Here is a 21,363-nt window from a genome sequence, read left to right on the forward strand (position 1 = left end):
AACACTGAATTAAGTACCCACCATGGGTGAAAATCATTTGGGATCCCCAAACAAAATGAATTACTATGTGATAACGATAGGGGGATTCCATTGTGCATTCATTTATTTAAATTCTATTTTATTAGATTAGTGTCAGTGAGGTGTCCTGTAAGGTCACTCCTAAGGAAGTTGCATGGCAACGCAAGGATGCCCTGGCAACATGGTTGACTAGTACTGCATTGGTGGTGCGGTGGCTCAATGAGCTAAGATGTCGTGCCATTCCGCTGCGGACGCAGGTTCGATTCCAATGCGACGTCATTTCCAGATCCTTCCCCATCTCTCTCTCCCCAGTCGTTTCCTGTCTCTCCCGTACTGCCCTATCTCAAATAAATGCATAAACATGTACAAGTATTTAAAAAGAAGCACTGCATTATGCAACCTGGTACATTAAGGCCCCTAGGGGAAATGGTGGGAGTGTTCAATTTGTCTTGGCACCATAAAATGGCCTTTGTGAAAATCAGCTCAAGGCTGTGAAGGGCAGATGGATAATTCTCTGATGGGAGGGGAGAGTTTGCTTGAGTGTGTTTGAGATGTAGACACCTTTAATACCAGCGCTTCCCCTGGGTCTATTTATTAATCCATGCATGGTTGGACTGTACCTTCACAGGAATGTCTGTTGTGTTTTACCCAGTGTTGTATTTTCAGCATTTTAGGGATGTAGCTTTATTTTGTTTAAGTTCACAGTACCCTTTGTCTTTCTTGTGCTCCTCTGCATCACTCTTGACACACAATAGCCCATTTGGACAGGAAGAGAACATTGACCACTCTTAAAACACTTCCTGCTTCCTGCCTCAGGAAAGAAATGAGAATTGAATTATTTGTACACATTTTTCCGTTTTCAGCTATTTGCTTCCAGGTGGCCCCCTGGAGCTTCAGTGAAGTTTGTAAATCTTAAAACATTGGACAGCCATTCACTTTCCTCTCTTGGCTCTCACTACTAGACAAGGTCAGTAGAAACAGCGAGCCATACTAACTAACTAGTGTTGCATCGATACTATTTTTTGGCCCCGATACCTGGCTGTGCAGTATCGGCCGATACTGATACCACCCTATTTGAAATGTATATATATGAAAGGGCTGCATAGCTACTACTTGGATGTAAAATCATTGCATGGCTTTGTCAGGCTGCTGCCCTATCGGTATCGGTGCAACACTAACACTAACAATCAAATTATCAATGGCAACAACAACAATGAAGATAATAATAACAATAATAATAATAATATAAAAATAGGGAAAAAACTTGTCTACAAAAATATACAGACTTTCACTTTCCCCTAAAATGTCACAGGGTCAGTAAGAGGCTTGATGCATATTTACAGAAGGTTGAGAACGGGGTTGTCACATGTTATGGTCGTCACAGTCATCATAATCTCTAGAGGTCGCTCATCAAAACTGTTGACACAGAAATGTTTGTAAGTGTCACAGGACATCTACGTTGATAGTGGAGGTAAAATCAGAACCTTGATGAAAATGAAACTTTTGACTAGTGTAATGTTTTTCTTCTCACTCATTGCAATGGTATGACCAGGGTGGGATTTGTCGGAAAACTAGAAGGGGGGATGTGTTTCAGATTTTAAGCAATAGCAATGGAATTACTTTAAACTGTGATTAAAATCATATAGAAAAAGCTGAGATATCACAACCAGAAGGGGGGACAATCCCCCCATCCCCCCCTACAAATTGCACCCTGGGTATGACATTTTTCTATGTGGATGTTGCTGACATGCTAACACCCGTGAACTCTTTTGACTGCTGCCAACGTCCAGGACTGCAACTCTGCTGCAGCTAGGACTGCACTGCTTGCACTGACTGTTTTTCATACAGTAAACAGTCCATCACCCCCTGTACCAGTGTGTGTGTGTGTGTGTGCGCGCGCGCGCGCGCGCGCGTGTGTGTGTGTGTGTGTGTGTGTGTGTGTGTGTGTGTGTGTGTGTGTGTGTGTGTGTGTGTGTGTGTGTGTGAGAGAGTGTGAGAGATATGACTTTGTGAATATATGTATGTTTGATGACTACATGTGCAATGTTGTGTAATTTATTTGTGTCTATGTAGGCCTATGTATACTACTGGACACCTTGATTTCCCTCGGGGTAAATGATACTCCACTCTGCCTTCGGGGTTGGTTGTCACAATACTTTCAGTGCCTGCAGTGTTTTGTTTTTTAGTCCTAAATAGTCTAAAAAGGAAACAATTAATTTACTTAGTAATTTTAGACTCACAGATAAGTGTTTATGTCACTGAAATGGTATGAGCCCTGAAGGTCAGTTGACCGAAAGCTTGGCCATTAAAGAACAGAAAGGATATAATTATGCAGACATTTTTCACAGTCTTTTATTTCTGTTTAGCACCTTTTAATCATGTGTCTGGTGTATCCATACAAATGTCACTGCATTAAAAAAATAGCCATAGCATGTGGTGTTTTACATTCAGGTTGTGTGAAACACACTAGCTACATTTTTTTTAGTTTTGAAGACTGTAAAAAGTAGCAAATGGACCTTATTTGTTTATGATAACTTATGCATGAGCTATATTAAGGTTCACGTTTCATTGAAATAAAATGTTATGTATAGTTTCAATTAATTGTTTCATTTCCCCCCATTATTAATGACATTGTGACAACAAACCAACCACAACCAACCAACCAAGTCACATTTGCACAAGGTGTCTTTGGCAACCCATAACCTTAATCTTTTGAAGAGAATGGGAATGGAATCTATGCAAACACATTGAATCTGTATAGAAATGGCTTTCTTGCAATAGGCCCTATAGGCCTGTGTTTTCCTGAAATTAGATTTCAGTAGAAAATGTGACGACCCAACCCAGTCTCCCCAAGGCCAGTGGTTCCCAACCTATGGGTCGGGACCCAACCTATGGGTCGCTAAAGATCCACAGTGTGTCGCGAAGCCCTCTGGATTTTAAAGGGTTTCATTTTAATGCCATATATAGCCCATGTTGAATAAATGACAAAAGCACTTAAACTAAAACATAGAAGCAACAAAATGTAAGTGATACATGAAACATTTATTCTATATTTTACCAGAAATAAATTGAGGAATAAAATGATAACTAATGAGTTTTCATAGGAGACAGAGTATCATCTCATGCGGGCGCTCGCACGGTTGGGTCACCATAGCTTACAATGGTAAAAATATGGGTCTCTGAAGAAAAAGGTTGGGAACCACTGCCTATCGAAATTGTGGATGGCAACAACAAAAGCAAGGCCTAATAATAATAGAAAGCATTGGGGGAAAGACAAATCACTTTGTGAGTCTGCAAAAAATATATAAAAAACATAGGCCTATTAGGCCTATAGACATGTATAATACATGTCCGAATCTATGTGCTATAAGGTGACTCATGCTACTCACAAGATACCATTATTCATTAAATTATTTGTGATAAGTGGAAAGAATGGCTCCCAGCCCGCCCAAATTCTCTTCTCCACCTCGTCAGCTTTCCTGTGTTTGTCTTGTCCATGTTTATGATGGGGGCAGTCGTTCATTTGCCTTCACATTACGTCATTTTGAAAGCCAATGAGCTACGACTCTGAACGCGCAAAATTTGAAAGTTACCCGGAAGTCATGCGACGTCGCTAATGTCAGAAATGTTTTCTTCGGTCACCACCTTACATTGACTCGTGTTTTAATTTGTTATATTCGTTGAATAGGAACGTTTGGTGAGTACAAAACACTTTTTGTCCTATTTTGGCTTCATTCACGTAATGGCCGTGATGATAAAACTGCACAATGGGTTTGAGTGGCAGCGTTATTGTTTTTATCGTGGTCACTCATCTATGTCGACACTTCAGCTTTATTCTCGGCAACTCATATTAGCCTACTGTAATTGCCTTTGGTGGTACACTTGGCATCTTTGTTGTTTAAGTGACCTGCTCCAACAACCACCTAGCGATAGCCACGAATGATTATAACTTTGAGATGTTTGATTGACACGAGATGACCGTTAGCTACGAAAGTGTGTCCCTTGCAAAGTGCCCCTCCTGTGCCCATTGTCTCGTGCGGTTTGTTTTGCATCGTAATAAGTGAATGGGTTGATTTACAATGTTGACAGATGTAAAGATATGTTGAAGTTTAAATACGGAGGGAATGGCGCTAGCGTGAAAGACTTAGCCACGCTGGACCCCATCACCAGTCGTTGCTCTCGTCTCAATCAGCTGTTACAGGTATGTGTCAAAAACAACCAGTGATTGTACAGTTATTGATCAGTAGCCTATTTGTTACTGAAACTTATCAAATAATGTGTAGACTTTGCATATTTCTGTTGTGTTCTCTTTGCTTTGAACCACTCGTATATGACATTGACATTAGACGACTTATAACTGTTCTGAGCATCCTTTTTTGGTTGTGTTTCCTGCTGGGTCTGCCAGAAGATCTGCATTATCACTTATCGCTCCACTGTAATCTGTGTCTGGCCCGCAGGGAAGGGGAGGTATCCAGGCGCAGTCCGGATGCGCCGTTACACGGGAAGGGCTGCTCGAGGCCCTGCTGCTTCTCTATCAGGAGTGCAGTAGTCCAGAACTGATGAAAATCAAACATGTTGCAAACTTTGTCAATAAATGTAAGCTTTTTTTTCATCATCAATACAGCTATTAAAAGTCATTGCACATGGTACGAATAGATGCTGTGCGGTTACTAACCATCATTACTCATGATTTAAAAATGTTGATAAGCAAATAATAAGACAACAAAATTGCATGCTTGTTTTTGAAGTAATGTACCTACATAAACCCTCAACTCAGAGGCTTTATCTGTGTGCTCTACTTAGGAAGTTTGTATAAATGTAATGTCTTGCTGTTATTACATGCTTCCCATACAAAGATTCATAAAGCTGTATAAACAAAAAAGTGTTTTAAAAAGTGAAGCAGTCTAGCTTTAAGTCGGCCTTATTTGTTGTCTGCCTCTGTCCAGTCTCCGATGTGGTGGGTGAGCTTCGGGAGCTCCAGCCTGCCCCTCGGGACTTTGAGCCGAGGGCTGTGGTGGGAAGGGGTCACTTCGCTGAGGTGCGTGTGGTCCGGGAGAAGGCCACAGGGGACATCTATGCCATGAAGGTCATGGACAAGACAAGCCTGCGCAGCCAGGAGAACGTAAGTCTACAACCCAGCGATGTTTAAGCACTCTAACCCTGATCTGGTTGTGAAATCAAACTTGCGATTACATACTGTATTGTAAAAAACTGTAGGGCTAACAATAAAATAAATGAAAATAAACATATGACGCTGTGAATTTCCTTTTTTGGGAAATAAAGTTGATTTCCTTTTCCATACATTATTGTTTCCTACCAGTGACTGATCTGACCACACTACAGCAGAGTCCTCAGTATGAATGTCTTATTTATTAGTTATTATCATCAGGTCGTTGTTGTAAAATTTAATTTATCAATGAAAACACCTTCGTCAAGCCCTTTTAATAAATCTACAAGTTCTTGTATTCTTATTATTTTGACTACCCTGACATTATCGGGCCACCCTAAGGAAGATTTTATTGTCTCTACAGAAAATAAACTGCAGTTTAGATTCTGATTTGCGTCCATTCCTGTCTGTATTTTCCAGTTGGCCTTTTTCGAAGAGGAGAGATCGATCCTGGCTGTCAGCTCCAGCCCCTGGATCCCTCAGCTTCAGCATGCCTTCCAGGACCAGGACAGCGTCTACCTGGTAACGGCCCCTTTTCCTCAGCGATTTGAAGGTCAATAGACCTAACTTAACAGGCTGGTTTCCGACAGAATGGCCACTGTACGGACTGTCTGACATAGTATTGTATAGTATGTACACAGGACTAAAAATAGGAAACAAATGCCACAGGGCACTGATGAGGAGCTGGCAACTGGCGCAATTTGTGCAGTCACATAACACTGCCACACACTGTTGCTACTGACACATTTTCCTCACAAACTTCTTTTTCACAAGTGAGATACTGTTGCTGAGGGTTTCAGCTTCTGGTGTTGTGCTAATGAGAAGCTGAGCATCACATCACTTTGTCATCTCTGAAGTGGATGCTTTTGTTTTTGTCCTTTCATTAGTATTCTGGTCATGTGCATCTGCTGAACCAGACAGTTGGTCTTGCTTTGAGGCCTTGCTTCTTAACGGTTCCTGAGGTCAGCCACCCATGTCTCACCCACCCCCCCTGGTAGCTGGGCACCGTGAAAATGCCTCCCTTTTGATGGGTGTCGGAGCTATTCATGACTGTGCCAGTGAAGATGATCTTTTGAGATCTTTTAGACAATGTGCATAATGACGCTGCTCTCTGAGTAGGCTACTCGCTTTTGTGCCAGGCAGATGAAACACATTCTATTCCAATTTTCCTCTCTGCCCCTCTCCTCTCCTCTCCTCCCATCTCCTCTCCCACTCCTCTCTTCCCCTCTTATTCTCTCTCCTCTCCTATCTTCCCCTCTCCTCTCCTCTTTTCTCCTCTCCTCTCTTCTCCTCTCCTCTCCTCTATTCTCATCTCTCCTCTCTTCCCTCTTCTCTCCTCTTGTTTTTGTGAGAGGTCCCCATCACCACTCTCTTGTCTGTCACGCCTGCCTGCCTGCCTGGCTGTGCCAGCCTTTTCTTATCAGAGTGCTTCTTCTCCTGAGAGACCCATTCTATTCTGCCTCTCTCTGTTTTCATGATGATGGGGCTGAGGCGACCCGCTGCCCGCATGTGCGCACGGTGGTGGGTTGGAACGTGACGCCACTTTGACAAGTGTGTTGATGTCTGTGTATTTGTTTTTGTTTTTTTCTGTGCATCATCTTTTCCATCCCAAAGTCTCAAACCTCTTTTGCATTGTACTTCTCAACAAGCCTTTATTTCTTTTTTAACCAACATTCTCACCGCAGGTAGAGGTTAAGTATTTTAGAGTGCAATGTGTGTTGTTTTTAGCTGAAACCATTATAGCTTCAAAGAGAGCATCCATGCACCATGCACCTGTGAATAACCTCTTTGGACCATTTTTCTTTGCAAAGTGGAGCCAGTAGATGGCTTATCTGCCTGTTCACATCCCTTCAATGTTTATATACACAGTATAGTATATCCCTATGTCATAGGCCTACACAACCTTTAGGAAAGAGATGGTTCATATGATTGTTTCCCATGCTGACGTGTGACAGAGATGGTGATGGGATGACAAATGAAGAGCATGCAGACATCTGAAATGTGGTGGTCTGCTTTTGCAGGTCCTAATGCCTGTTGTACCCAGAATTTTCCATTTTCAATTCTGAACTCCTAATATAACGGCATCATGGCAGCTTTGATGAAGGCCTTCTACAGAGACAGGCTGTACCGCTATTTCTTGCCGATGTAACTGCGGCGCAATCAATGGATTACCAGCAGAGGGAGCTATACATATTCAATCAGATTTGTATAAAAGCATAGTGTGTGTGTGTGTGTGTGTGTGTTTGTGTGTTTCGGGAGTAGGAGACTTTAGCAAATGTGTTTATTTTCATAGAAAGACTTAATTGATTCAAGTCGAAGAAGTATTTTGTATTATAAGTATTAGATCAACCACACAGTCTCTGCCAATTGTCTAGTGATCTGGGATGGGAAATCAGACACAAAGCCAGATTAAGCTTTTCATTCATTTCTTGCAAATGTACATTGAATCTGCTCCCCTCCCTTGGCCAGACCACGCACACACGCAGGCACGCAGGCACGTGCACACACACACCCTGCCACATCACATTCTGTCAGCAAGTCATGTTTTTAACGAGCAGCATTGTGTCAGGTGAGAGGCATGCTGCCAACATGGCTTCAGTCGACACCGTATCCGTCAGACTGATTGCTGATTGATTTATTATTTAACAGGCTTGATGGCCTTGACCCCCCAAGAGACCCAACAGCTTGGTCCCACTAGTCTCTTGAGTGAGTCGTAAGGAAGGCGTAGATCATTGTTTACATAATAGCACTATTTGTCGTGGTTATTTGTTAATGACCCTGACGATAGTTGGAAATCTGATACCACATAATCTTTACTTAAATTATACATGTTTCTGTGTGGAGTAAATCTGAATGATGTCTAGTCTTTCAAGATACAGTATCTCTTGTATTTCTGTTGAGGTATTCCCATTTTGTAGTATTATGACCACTTTGACAGCAAAACTGCCTCTGTTGGCAGGAATTGGACAGTTCAGGTAAACACTGCACTTGCCACACCCTTTGGTATTATTATTGATTTAAAATGTAATGTTTGTGTAATGATCTGTTGTATTATTTCTATATTAATAATATAATAAGTTATCTGGCAGAAATATTGAGACATGATGATGAACTATTGACATGCTGTTACATTGCATTGTTTTACATTACATTACATTGAATTGCATTGCATTACATTTGGCAGACGCTTTTATCCAAAGCAATTTTAAAATCGAGGACATAAATCAGAGTGTACATCTGTTGCAGGGCAGTGTGTACAGGAAATGTACATATATTGTGTTCACATGGTTCAGCTAAAGTGTGTGTTGCGCTGCTGTGCACATGTGTGTGCATGTGAGGGAGGCAGAGTGCGTGGGCAGGTGAGGATGTGTCTCCTCCTCAAGCTCCACCCTGCGCTGCTGTGCAGAATTGTGTGCACAGCGACATTCCCGGTATTCCCAGCGAGGGAACCCCTCATCATATCAGAATTCCCCCTGTCCCGCTCTTCTCTTCTCTTCTCTTTTCCTCACTCTGGCGCTTTTGGAGAAGTCTCCAAACTACAAGAGAATGGAGAATGGTCTTTCTCCTGGTGGATGGCACACATTTTTTTGTCTGTTTTTTATTTGCCTCTTCTTCTTTCTTAGCAAATCATCATCTTTATAGACGTCCAACCAATGCTTACATTCTGGGGGGGATTTGGGTGGTGTTTTTTTTTTCTTAATACGCTCTTCACTCTTGAAATCTTGGGCTCCAAAGAGCCCCAGTACCTTGTTGCTAGGTAACATGGCTCCAGTGTTGCTTTTCATGCTCTGCTGGTGCCTCTCTCCCAGCCCATTCATGTTCTGGGTTTCAGAGAGAGAGAGTGTGCGTGTGCGTGTGCGTGTGCGTGTGCGTGTGCGTGCTTGTGTCCATGTGTGTGTGTGCGGGCGCGTGTGCTTGCGTGCGTGCGTGTCCACGCCTCCACCAATAAGCCCCTATATCTCAGCCAGCAGAACGGCCAGATACACTTGGAAACAGAGTGAGAGACAGACAGACTAACGGACAGATAGGCAGACGGACAGACAGACAGACAGGTGCATAAGCGGCAGCAGCGGCGGCAGCTCTAGTTATTCTATATGAGGCGGCAGCAGATGTGTGTTATTATGGCATTCTGGTCATGTCAGCTCTTGTTATCCCTCGCCTCCATAGCGGGTGTCAGAGATGAAGTGTTGCTTTTGTTTGTGTAACTGTAGGAGTTGCCTTTATTTTGGTCTCATTGCGATTGCTCTCACAAGCAGCAACAGTCTGAAGGGTTTCCTACTTAGCCCGATTGCAATACTAGTCTGAGCCAATCAGATGAGAGCGCTGCCATAGCGATGGGGAATGGCATCTTGAGATGGATGCACCAGCTTTCATTATTTATTTTGTCTTTCTGTTTGTTCTATTTTGTGCATCGTGGAAGAGTGTAACCGTTTGAGTTTATTTCCATTATCATGTTTGTTCGTATCACTGTTTGTTTGTTTCTTGTTTAAAAGCATCTGATTTGTCTGTATTTATGTGAATGAATGTGTGTCTGATCAAGTGTATCTGTGTGTTTAGAGCGTGTGCCAATGTGCATTATGTGTACAGGCTGTGTTTGCCCGTGCTCATGTGTTTAAATGTGAGAGTCTTGTGTATATGCGCATGTGTCTGTCTTGTGTTTGTGTGTACAGTTGTGTGTGTGTGTGTGTGTGTGTGTGTGTGTGTGTGTGTGTGTGTGTGTGTGTGTGTGTGTGTTTGTGTGTGTGTGTGTGTGTGTGTGTGTGTGTGTGTGTGTGTGTGTGTGTGTGTGTGTGTGTGTGTGTGTGTGTGTGTGTGTGTGTGTGTGTGTGTGTATGTGTGTGTGCGCACACGTGTTGGTGTGTGTGACTCTGCATCATGCGTGTGTGTGCTGCTGTTCAGTGATCTGTTGCTCACGTTACTCCCATGGCTGCCAAGCGTATGAATAATGCAGAGACGTTTTGGATGGTGTCTGAATGATTATGGTAATTCAAGCGCTGATGCTATCGAAAACAGCCAGACTCATTGAAGGCGTTTCTAGAGTTCTGATGCACTTCATGTTTCAAGAAAAGATATAATAATAATAATTTAAAAAAGAAAAGGTGACTAACGAGAACATGTACATTTGGGCTTTTAGCTCCTCTGAACAGAACGTTTAATGTCGGAAAAGCTTTTACTGATGGATGATGCATTCATATAGAAACATGAGTCCAGCACATTTGTTTTACATATCTCATCTCCCTTTGCTTGCTTTTTTGCTCTGTGTGCCATATTGCTATATAATTATTTCTGATGCGCAGAGGGCGAAAAGGAGTGGGGTGGTGTGTGGGTCATTTCACGTGAAATCAGACACTTTGGGACCCGACCGACACGGATTTCAATCATACTTGGTGTGCCTTTTCAGTAGCAAGGTAGCACCCCAGAACTGCATTGGTTTGAATCTGACACTAATATTAAGGGAGAAACAGACTAGGAAAGGTTCACATGTGAGGGTAGGACACTATACATTCAGCCTTGAATATATCAGTCAGTGTTAGTCACAAAAAGATGCCTGTGGTGTTGTTTGAAAGCTCTTTTCTGGCTCTACATATTACACAATCACCTTGGAATACAACTACTCTCAGAATATGAATTATGATAAATTGAAAAATTAAAAATTGAATATCTAAAAAACTCATATTTTAAAATGGCCAGTTGGTTCCTTGTCCAAACGTAGCCGGCAATGTCATGAGCAGCACCTAAAATGCTGGTGTTCGGGTTGTTATTCATTTCAGAGATAATTTGACTCACATATATGGCGTCATACAGACCACTTACTAATAATATGGTAATACCATAGTAGAATCACATGACAAAACAAAAACAAAACAAAAATGGTCAGTGTCCATGGTCCCAGGTTTCAGAAACTAAGGCAGATGTCCATTTATACACACCAAATGATGATATGTGAATGTTTGAACATTCCTTCTCTGTGTACCTGTGCCATCTTCCCTTTACCGTACTTTAAAGAGATAATCAATGGCTACACTCTCATTTTGTACTCTACCAGTGCATTTGAAGCAGCAGCTGTGTCTTTTGTAGATAAGTACGTCCCGTTGCAGTTACAGGTTCCACTACCAGAAGCACATCCTGATGATCCATGACAAGTCTATCTGGACTGAAGGGAAAAGTGAAGGATGGAGATGGCCCATGAGGATGCAGGAAGTTCAGTTTCACCTCTCCAGTGCTCGGCATACATTCCTCAGCACATGCTAGCCACCAGTTGCCATCATATACAGCTACAACATACCCTTTCATGCTTGAAAATGTAACACATTCCTTTACTGAGCTCACTCTTTCAACTCTGCCTTCTCTGAATGCTGAAAATGGCCTAACTTCCACTGTGTCCATTGAGAATGGGGAGAAGGTGTGTAGTTTTTGAGTAGGTGGAATAGTTGTTGGAGATTGAAAGGTTTTGAACAGGTTGTGAGGTTGATGATGGTACATCTCTGTTGTGGCAAACTGGCAATGGATGTTCTTGACATTATCCTTGACAAATTCAAACAGTTGGTGTTGCAATTTAATTGTCAATAGGACGTAGCAGACTTGCTCGTGCAGCAAGCCATTTAACTGTCCCTCCAACGCCATCACATGGACCTTTGCCATGTGATGTGGCAAAAAAGTGCCACTCCTGCAGGTATGTGAAAATCTGCCTCGTGGTGGCACAAATTGTTGTGTTTTTGAGGTTCCTATATTGTGCAGCACAGCCATCAGAAAAAATATAGGATCTTCTTTGGACGTTCTGTCATTGAAGAAGTGTCACTGAGGAACTGAATTAGGAGCTTCTGAACAGATGTACAGCAATTTGTATCATGAATGTTGCAGTCTGAAATAACAACAAAACAGATTTTTTTTCCCAGTTTCAACTGATCTTGGTAGTAGCATACATATGGATGGATTGTGGCCTGCACTGGTTGTTCCAGTGAAATGATTGAATAGCATCTTGAATTACAAAACTATAGATTTAAAAACGTTCCTGGTTCAAGGGAGTCAGTCAAGGATAATGTCAAGAACATCCATTGCCAGTTTGCCACAACAGAGATGTACCATCATGAAGCTGAGAACCTGTTGAAAAGGTTTGAATCTGCAAGAACTATTCAGGTACTCAAAAACTACACAGCTTCTGCCCATTGTCAATGGACACAATGGAAGTTAGGCCATTTTCAGCATTCAGAGAAGGCAGAGTTGAAAGAGTGAGCTCAGTAAAGGAATGTGTTACATTTTCAAGCATCAAAGGGTATGTTGTAGCTGTATATGATGGCAACAGGTGGCTAGCATGTGCTGAGGAATGTATGCCGAGCACTGGAGAGGTGAAACTGAACTTCCTGCATCCTCATGGGCCATCTCCATCCTTCACTTTTCCCTTCAGACCAGATAGACTTGTCATGGATCATCAGGATGTGCTTCTGGTAGTGGAACCTGTAACTGCAACGGGACATACTTATAAGTTACATTATCTACAAAAGACACAGCTGCTGCTTCAAATGCACTGGTAGAGTACAAAATGAGAGTGTAGCCATTGATTATCTCTTTAAAGTACGGTAAAGGGAAGATGGCACAGGTACACAGAGAAGGAATGTTCAAACATTCACATATCATCATTTGGTGTGTATTAATGGACATCTGCCTTAGTTTCTGAAACCTGGGACCATGGACACTGACCATTTTTGTTTTGTTTTTGTTTTGTCATGTGATGCTACTATGGTATTACCATATTATTAGTAAGTGGTCTGTATGACGCCATATATGTGAGTCAAATTATCTCTGAAATGAATAACAACCCGAACACCAGCATTTTAGGTGCTGCTCATGACATTGCCGGCTACGTTTGGACAAGGAACTGGCCATTTTAAAATATGAGTTTTTTAGATATTCAATTTTTAATTTTTCAATTTATCATAATTCATATTCTGAGAGTAGTTGTATTCCAAGGTGATTGTGTAATATGTAGAGCCAGAAAAGAGCTTTCAAACAACACCACAGGCATCTTTTTGTGACTAACGCTGACTGATATATTCAAGGCTGAATGTATAGTGTCCTACCCTCACATGTGAACCTTTCCTAGTCTGTTTCTCCCTTAATATTAGTGTCAGATTCAAACCAATGCAGTTCTGGGGTGCTACCTTGCTACTGAAAAGGCACACCAAGTATGATTGAAATCCGTGTCGGTCGGGTCCCAAAGTGTCTGATTTCACGTGAAATGATCCGTGTGTAAAAATGACCATGACTCATTAAAGGACAAATTTTGTCTGCCTAGTGAAATGCTGCAATTACAACAAGCCGCATCATCAATGATGATTATGGTGGTGATGATAATGGCATTTGTTGTGCAGCAGGAAGCAGCCACAGAAAGCTACGAAAAAACCTCCACAGTTCCCACATGTCACAGGAAGCTATTACGCTTCAGCCCATTCAGTAACGGCTGATTATTAGCACGGCTGCCTCTGAATGCTTACGGGTATTATTACCGCCAAGGAGGTTATGTTTTCGGTCGCATTGGTTTGTTTGTCTGTCATCAGGATAAGTCAAAAAGTTATGAACGGATATTGATGACATTTTGTGGAGTTGTTGGAAATGTCAAAAGGAACAATTACATTTTCATGGTGATCCGGGATTGTTTTTTGTTTTTGTTTTTAAGTTACTGTATATTATAGTCATATGATTCCACAGCATGTAGATGTTATGGCATCAGTGACCCCTTGGCAGAGGTCTGCACTCTCTGAGTGCCTGTAGATGTGGTTGTTATTAGCCTATTCTGTCGATGCCATTCACCTCTATAGCAGCTGTTCACCCCCACACAGTCACTGATCGTTCACATGCATTTTTGTCTCATTCATATTCAACTTGCACGACCATGCTCTGTACAAGTACTTACCAGCCAGGTGTTATTGTGAAATTGGCCCAATCGGACTGGATCCTTAGCAGTGTATGGTTTTGCTGTGCCCTCGCGTCTCACCCTTCGTCTTGTAATTGACAGACATGTGGCTAACTCATCCCTCAATACCTTGCCATTGCAGATGCCAGGGACCTTGTGTGAGTGGAGGACAGCCAAACGCTGGTCCTTTCTTGATTTTATCCATAGTCCATTGAAAAGGGCTTGGGAGGAGAGTGGGAATGTATATGGAAGCAGAAAGATGTATGCTGTCATTGTATGTGTTGCCCTAATGGTGTTTATTGATGTGGAGAGCGCCATGACTAATCTTGTTGGGTCTCGCATTGAAGAGGTCCTCCAACGGCTTTTGTGATGAGTGTTTGTCTGTGTGTGGAGGTGGCTGTTAAATAAAGCTTTTTTCCCAGGGCTTGTTTAACCTTTATTGGGGTTGAGATTTCAAACACAGAAATGAAGACAATTAAATTGTGCATCATTAATAGTTGAAGAGGAAATGTCAGTGACTGGCTCTGTTGCCATGGATACTGGCTAAAGGTAATGATATATTGGGGAATGGTTCATGTGGAAAGCCAGCGACAAAAATAACCTCACACAGACGTCAGAGATTTACCAGAATATACCATGCGGAACCCTCCCAAATAGTGGTTTTGCGTGTGTGTTCTTGTCTGTTTGTTTGTGTCTCTGTCTGTGGCTTTGTCTGTGTACTTGTCCGTGTATTTGTTTGTATATGTGCCTTACATTTCTTCCTTTATTCTCTATTCACATGTATACTACACTGTTGCATTTTCCCGAGACCATCTGGTACATTTAGGAGTACAATTGCAGCCTGAAACTCATGCCAATTTATGAGAGGTAGTCTAGAAAGGGTCAGCCAAACCCACCTCTTTCCGTTTCAAATCAGTGAATAGCTGTTATATCTTCTTCATTTATCCCCAAGTCTCTTCTGCAGAGTTGTAATGTGCCCAAGAAAGGCTTCTTTTAATGGCCAAGCAACCTATTCTACCTTTGGGGGATATTAGCTATTCTGTAAGGTACAGAGAAAGAGATTGCTCAGAGATTCAGATCACCATCCGATCTTTCTATCCAAGGCTGGAATGATGTTGAAGCTATCATTCTTAAGGACTCAATAAGTCCCTGCAGACAGAGTATAGCCTGGGTCCTTGCCTATTCTTCTAAAGGCAGAAAAAGTAGCTCTGAATTTATTAATCCAAAGGTGATATCTTTGGATCTTCCTGAATCTTGAAGTGTGCACTTTTTTCTAGTTTTTTTCTTTGCTCTTCAGATCTCTCTTATACATCTTTTCAAAGTATTAAAAGCGTCAAGACATGGTAACTGGGATTTGTTCAGGGTAGAGAAAATCTGAGACACTCAAGGTTACAGTTTTTATACTTTTAAAAATTAGGGATGCACCGATACCGATACTGTAGAGTAGAGTAGAGTAGAGTGCTTTTATTGTCACTATATAAATATAGTGAGATTATGTTTAGTAGCAACCCACAAATGCCCACAAAATAAAATATATATTAACAGTAAATAAATAATATATAAAAATCCATAAAAATCCATGTGCATCTCACAGTATCGATAGTCCTGAAGTATTGAGGGGGGGCAGGTGACGTATTGAGTTCAAAAGTCTGATGGCAGTGGGATAGAAACTATCCTTCATTCTCGTAGTGCGGGCACGCAGAGTCCTAAAGCGCCTGCCAGATGGTAGCATGGTGAAGAGCTTGTGACCAGGGTGTGTGTGATCTTTAAGGATGTTGCTCTGGTTGTGCAGCGTGTATGGTGGATCTCCTCAAGTGTGGGTGATGGCATCCAATGATTTTCTCTGCTGTTTTAATGATGCGCTGTAACATCTTGTTGTCGTGTGTGCAGTTGGTGTACCAAGATGTAATGCTGCATGTAATTACTGATTCAATTGTACACCTGTAGAAGTTAGTGAGCAGATCTCGTGGTAGCTGGGCCTTCTTTAGAGTCCGAAGGAAATATAGCCTTTGGGATCCCTTTTTAGCCATTGCAGAGGTGTTGGCATTCCATGACAAGTCCTCGCTGATGTGCACACCCAGGAATCTGAAGCTCTGTACAACCTCCACTGGCTCCCCTCCGATGTTGATGGGTTGGTGGTAGTGGTTGCCCTGGCCACACCGCCTGAAGTCCTGGTATCGGTATCGGCACCCGATACTGCTCATTATACTCGTACTCGTACTCGTCAAGCACTTGCCGATACCAGGAACGATGCTGCTATTACACAAAACAATGCAAAATCTTGTCACGTTCTGTGGACTTGAAAGCAGCATGGAAAAAAAGTGCCACCTCATACATTTACTAACATTTAAATCTACATGGAAATGGACAATAAAAATATCACAGGTGGAATAAAACAATTTATTTTCATTGTATTTTGGTGGTAAAAGGTATCGGTATCGGTACTCGGTATCGGCAAGTACACACATTAATGTACTCGTACTTGTATCGGTTTTCAAAAAAGTGGTATCGGTGCATCACTTTTTAAGGTGCACTGTGTAATATTTTTAGAAGTTTGTTTCCAGAATTCATGCTTACCATTCACAAATGTTATATTTTCCGCGATCATTTACCACCACTATTCAATTCTAAGTATTCATTGTGACTGGGAAAATTGCATTTTTCATACATGAAAAGGGGGATCTTCTCCATGGTCTGCCATTTTGAATGTCAAGAAATAGGCATTTTTAGCTGCAAAACTTACTGTACTGTGGTCATACTTGTAAATATTCATTTATTATTTAGTAAGTATTCATGAAAAGATCAAAGTTGGCAAGGTTCAGCACCGTTTCAATGAGCAGCATATTTGCAATATCTTCTCTGGCCACCATCTTACACAGTGCACCTTTTAAGCTTTACTGTTGGAACTGCTATTATCCATTAGGCTTTCACTTTGTTTGTTGACATTCAGACATTCATGTTAAACATTTGACCTTACTGTACAGAGAATGTTGAAAACCCAACCACGCGTTCTCTGGCAGTTGAGAAATAGCGTTCCTGCGGCAGAGAAATTCTCCCCCAAGAGGACAATTTGTGAAATGCGGCTTTCACCAAGCTTTTACATACAACAGATGCTGTGTAACCCAATAAATGGGTAGTGGACATGAAAAAGCATAATAGGACCCCTTTAAATGTATTATGCCTGTTCTTTGTCATCATCATTTAAAGTTGGGACGTAATCCTGGTTTAGAGTGATGGAAAGATACCAGCATTTGAGTGTTGACTAGTTGATGGCTGAGAAGAATAGGTACACTCAGATAAAAACGATTATGGGTGCGAGTAAAAAATAAAATAAAAATCTGTCTGTGTCTGTGTGATCTGCGGGGGGCGCCAAACACACACCAAGTGCATTTCCTGTTGGCCAGGGGGCCAGGTTACCACCTCTGGCTGCTCTTGTTGTCTACTGTAACGTGTTGATGTTTCTCTTGTCTTGTCATCAGGTGATGGAGTACCTGCCTGGCGGGGACCTGATGGGCCTGATGAACCGCTACGAGGAGCAGTTTGATGAGGCCATGGCCCAGTTCTACCTGGCCGAGCTGGTGCAGGCCATTCACACCGTGCACCTAATGGGATACGTCCACAGGTGAGCTGGGCCAGAGACGCTTGATAACCCCCTAACCCGTCTCTTGACCACTTATACAACACGTACAATATCTCTACGTACTTCATTCAGTGTCCTCTGACTTTGTTTGTGTTGGATGGCTGTACCCCATCAAACAGCTTCATCTTGACATCTTCTGACAGTAATTGACCAGTCTATTCTTTACCTTGCACACTGTTTGTAGTTATGATCAGCTGTGTCAAGATGCTCTGTAGATGTCTCCATAAACAAGAGCTGTTTACTGATACTTTTATCATGGCTAAGCGTTGTGGAAGGCGGAGTTATCAATCATAAGATCAGGATATGGTACCAGTATGATGCCAGTAATTTATTTCACTTGTATTATATCACCTGTCTTTCTTTCTTCAGTTGTGCAGGTTTGAAAAGGTCAGTCTTTTTTTTCTCATATCTGTTTTCTGTTTCTTTTTTCTTGCAGAGACGTCAAGCCGGAGAATGTCCTGATCGACCGCACGGGGCACATCAAACTGGCAGACTTCGGCTCAGCAGCCCGGCTTACGACCAACAAGACGGTAACACAACATTGCACTCATCTCTCTCTCAGTCAGTGCTGCCAGCGTCAAAGAGGAATACATAGCCAAATGTACCAACTCATTCAAGCTGTGTCCAATTGTGACTAGCCATGATGTATAACTGTGACGAACGTGATTAATTACAAAGGTTATGCCTGTTAGGTGGGGGTCAAAAGGAGTGGGGTGGGGGCTGAGGTTGAAGACGGAGCAGCACTGAAGTTTGAAATGAAGATTGAAATGAATATTCTCCACTGTCATTCCCACTGCCATAAGGAAAATGCCTCATCTTCTGGCTTTTGCGCAGCATCTATTGTCATAACTTGCATCATCAGTTCATTTTCTTTTGCCTCGTTAATGATTCATGTAATGCATTCAGTCATAACTGGTTCGTTTCTACATTAGTTCCCCATCAGTTGGGCAAATGAGTGGGATTTGAATGAATATGTCTTGTCAAGCTTGAGCGAGGCAGTAATTAGAATCCTGTGAAAGTGAGTGAATAAGTGAAGAAGGGAACTATCTGACTAAAGACTAGCTCTTTGCCTGCCTCTCTCTCTCTCTCTCTCTCTCTCTCTCTCTCTCTCTCTCTCTCTCTCTCTCTCTCTCTCTCTCTCTCTCTCTCTCTCTCTCTCTCTCTCTCTCTCTCTCTCCCCTCTATCCCCTCTCCATTTTCCCCATGGCTAGGTTGAGTAAGTGAAGAATGAAAATGTCTGACTAAGGAAATGATCTGCTCTCTTCCTTTCTTTTTCTTTCTTTCTCCCCCTCTCTCGCTCCTCCCTGTTCCCCTTGGCTAGGTTGGCTCTGCCAAGCTTCCCCCTGGCACTCAGGACTTCCTGTCCCCCGAGGTGTTGGCCACGTTGAGCGGGGGGCAGGCCAGCTACGGGGTGGAGTGTGACTGGTGGGCGCTGGGCGTCATCGCCTATGAGATGATCTACATGAAGTCCCCTTTCACCGACGGCACTGCCACCAAGACCATCCACAACATCATGAATCACCAGGTAGGGGACAGGAGTGACCTCATCAATGTGGTTAAGTAATTCAGAAAGGAACTTCCATAATTCTATTCTTAGCACTCTACAGCATTTATGTTTATTTCTGCTTTGTTTTGTTTTTTAAATCGGGATGTGGATCTCCCTGGGTCTGGAATAAAGGATGAATTGAATTGAATTGTATTAGTGTGGCTTTCCCAATTGAGTAAGGGTGTTGATGTACACCATGGGAATATTAATATGGCCACTGGCTATATACAACTGCAGGCTTTCCACACTCCATTGTGGAAGAGCACACCATTAATCAATTAATGACTGCAACCAATCAGCCTTAATGAATGAGTGAACGTACACAGTCCTTATACCTAAAATGAAATCGCTTGTGTGTGTGTACATCCGTGCATGCGTGTGTGTATCTGTGTGCTTTACTGCATGGGTTTGTCTTTCAGCACTACCTGAAGTTCCCCAAAGAGCCGAAGGCGAGCAAGGCGTTTGTGGACCTGGTTGGCAGCCTGCTGTGCGGTGCCAAGGACCGGCTGGGCTACGAGGAGCTCCGATGTCACCCTTTCTTCTCCTCCGTGGACTGGACCTCCCTCAGACAAGGTAAAGACACCACACACACACACACACACACACACAAGCACACACACACACAAGCACACACACACACAAGCACACACAAACACAATCTCACTGATGGAAATGCTCACACTTGACACCTGGATCCTGCAACACAGCGCACAATATTCTATTTTCAAATTCTCCTCACCTGCTCACTCAGTGACTTGTGTTTGCGAGGCCTGGTCATTTCCTACATAAGTGTATCCAAACCACCTTAGGCTATGCCTCGGGCAGAAAGCTTACAGAACGATAACACTTTTTATTGGCGCTAGATGAAGCAGAGTTAAACTATCTCACATAACCATAATGTGTCTTCACACACACACGCTCCTTAGCAATCAGGAGAGAGCTCAGAGGTTGATTAGCAGAAAGCTGAGACCAGCAGCAGTTGCTAACCCACACGGATCCCTCATTAGCCAGAGGGGTCAGAAGCAGTGAGCCTTCTGCCCCCTGAATACAGCTAGAGAAGCCCCCATAAAACAGATGCTAATTCCCCTCCTCTCTTATGCAGGGTGCACCTCCGCTTATGTAATCGATCCTGATTACAGCAGTGAATATAGCACCATTCCCCCCACCCACCCCCATCCTCTCCCTTGAGACGCTCATTTCTGCCGAGCTGTTACACTGGGTGTGTAATAATCACATCGCACCACACCCCACACCTCCTTCTGCCTCCCTTTCTCAAGCACGTATACCTGTGCTTTATTGCACACATTATTATTCAAGAATGCATGTTGAGAATGGAAGAATATATACATAATATAATAATACCATAAATGAATAAACAAAATGTATATTTCTTATAGATGCGTATCTATACACAAATTGTGTTATAACAGTTACGTGTACTATGCTACTATATGTGTGTGTAAGTGTATCTGTGTGCACTACGCTTCCTTTGCACGTGTGTGTGTGTGTGTGTGTGTGTGTGTGTGTGTGTGTGTGTGTGTGTGTGTGTGTGTGTGTGTGTGTGTGTGTGTGTGTGTGTGTGTGTGTGTGTACCTGTGTGTGGCGTGTGGGTTTCCTCTGTGCTCCGAGGGTAATTGGTGGGCTCAGCTTTTAGGGGAGGAGGTCTGTGTGTAATTGACTTTTTTCCTGTTTAATGGAGTGTGCTGCTGCTAGCGTTTTTGGCACACACACACACACACACACACACACACACACACACACACACACACACACACACACACACACACACACACACACACACACACACACACACACACACACACACAGATTGTGACTCCCTAAACTTAAAGGTTGGGTTTCAGAATTAAAGCTATTAAGCCACTGGCACATGAGGCTGAATGCGTTTCTCATTTCATCACAGTACTCTGCTGGCAAAACTCTCCCCATGAAAACAGATGTTACATTGCACAAGCTGTCTAATCGATATTTTTGTAGGGTTTTGCATCAAATTTCAAATCAACACACGGTAGCCTTTCCAACTGTGATGTTTGCTTGCATGGGTCTGATATCGGCTAACCGCC

The 21,363-nt window shown here is 42.6% G+C and overlaps 1 protein-coding gene across 5 annotated transcripts in view; it reads left to right on the forward strand.

Moving 5' to 3' along the window:
* The first annotated feature begins 3,402 nt into the window (after nt 1-3,402).
* Nucleotides 3,403-21,363, forward strand: part of cita (citron rho-interacting serine/threonine kinase a) — a 118,082-nt gene continuing 100,121 nt past the window's right edge. For all 5 annotated transcript variants that reach the window (XM_063211002.1, XM_063211003.1, XM_063211005.1 and 2 more), the window contains exons 1-9: nt 3,403-3,715; nt 4,108-4,219; nt 4,476-4,614; nt 4,965-5,140; nt 5,606-5,707; nt 17,576-17,718; nt 18,173-18,266; nt 19,058-19,261; nt 19,702-19,855. In XM_063211002.1, coding sequence (XP_063067072.1) covers nt 4,118-4,219; nt 4,476-4,614; nt 4,965-5,140; nt 5,606-5,707; nt 17,576-17,718; nt 18,173-18,266; nt 19,058-19,261; nt 19,702-19,855 — 1,114 coding nt within the window. In that variant the 5' untranslated portion in view covers nt 3,403-3,715; nt 4,108-4,117. The remainder of the gene's footprint in view (nt 3,716-4,107; nt 4,220-4,475; nt 4,615-4,964; nt 5,141-5,605; nt 5,708-17,575; nt 17,719-18,172; nt 18,267-19,057; nt 19,262-19,701; nt 19,856-21,363) is intronic.

This window comes from Engraulis encrasicolus, chromosome 11 (assembly GCF_034702125.1).
Source record: "Engraulis encrasicolus isolate BLACKSEA-1 chromosome 11, IST_EnEncr_1.0, whole genome shotgun sequence".
NCBI classification, from domain to species: Eukaryota; Metazoa; Chordata; class Actinopteri; order Clupeiformes; family Engraulidae; genus Engraulis; species Engraulis encrasicolus.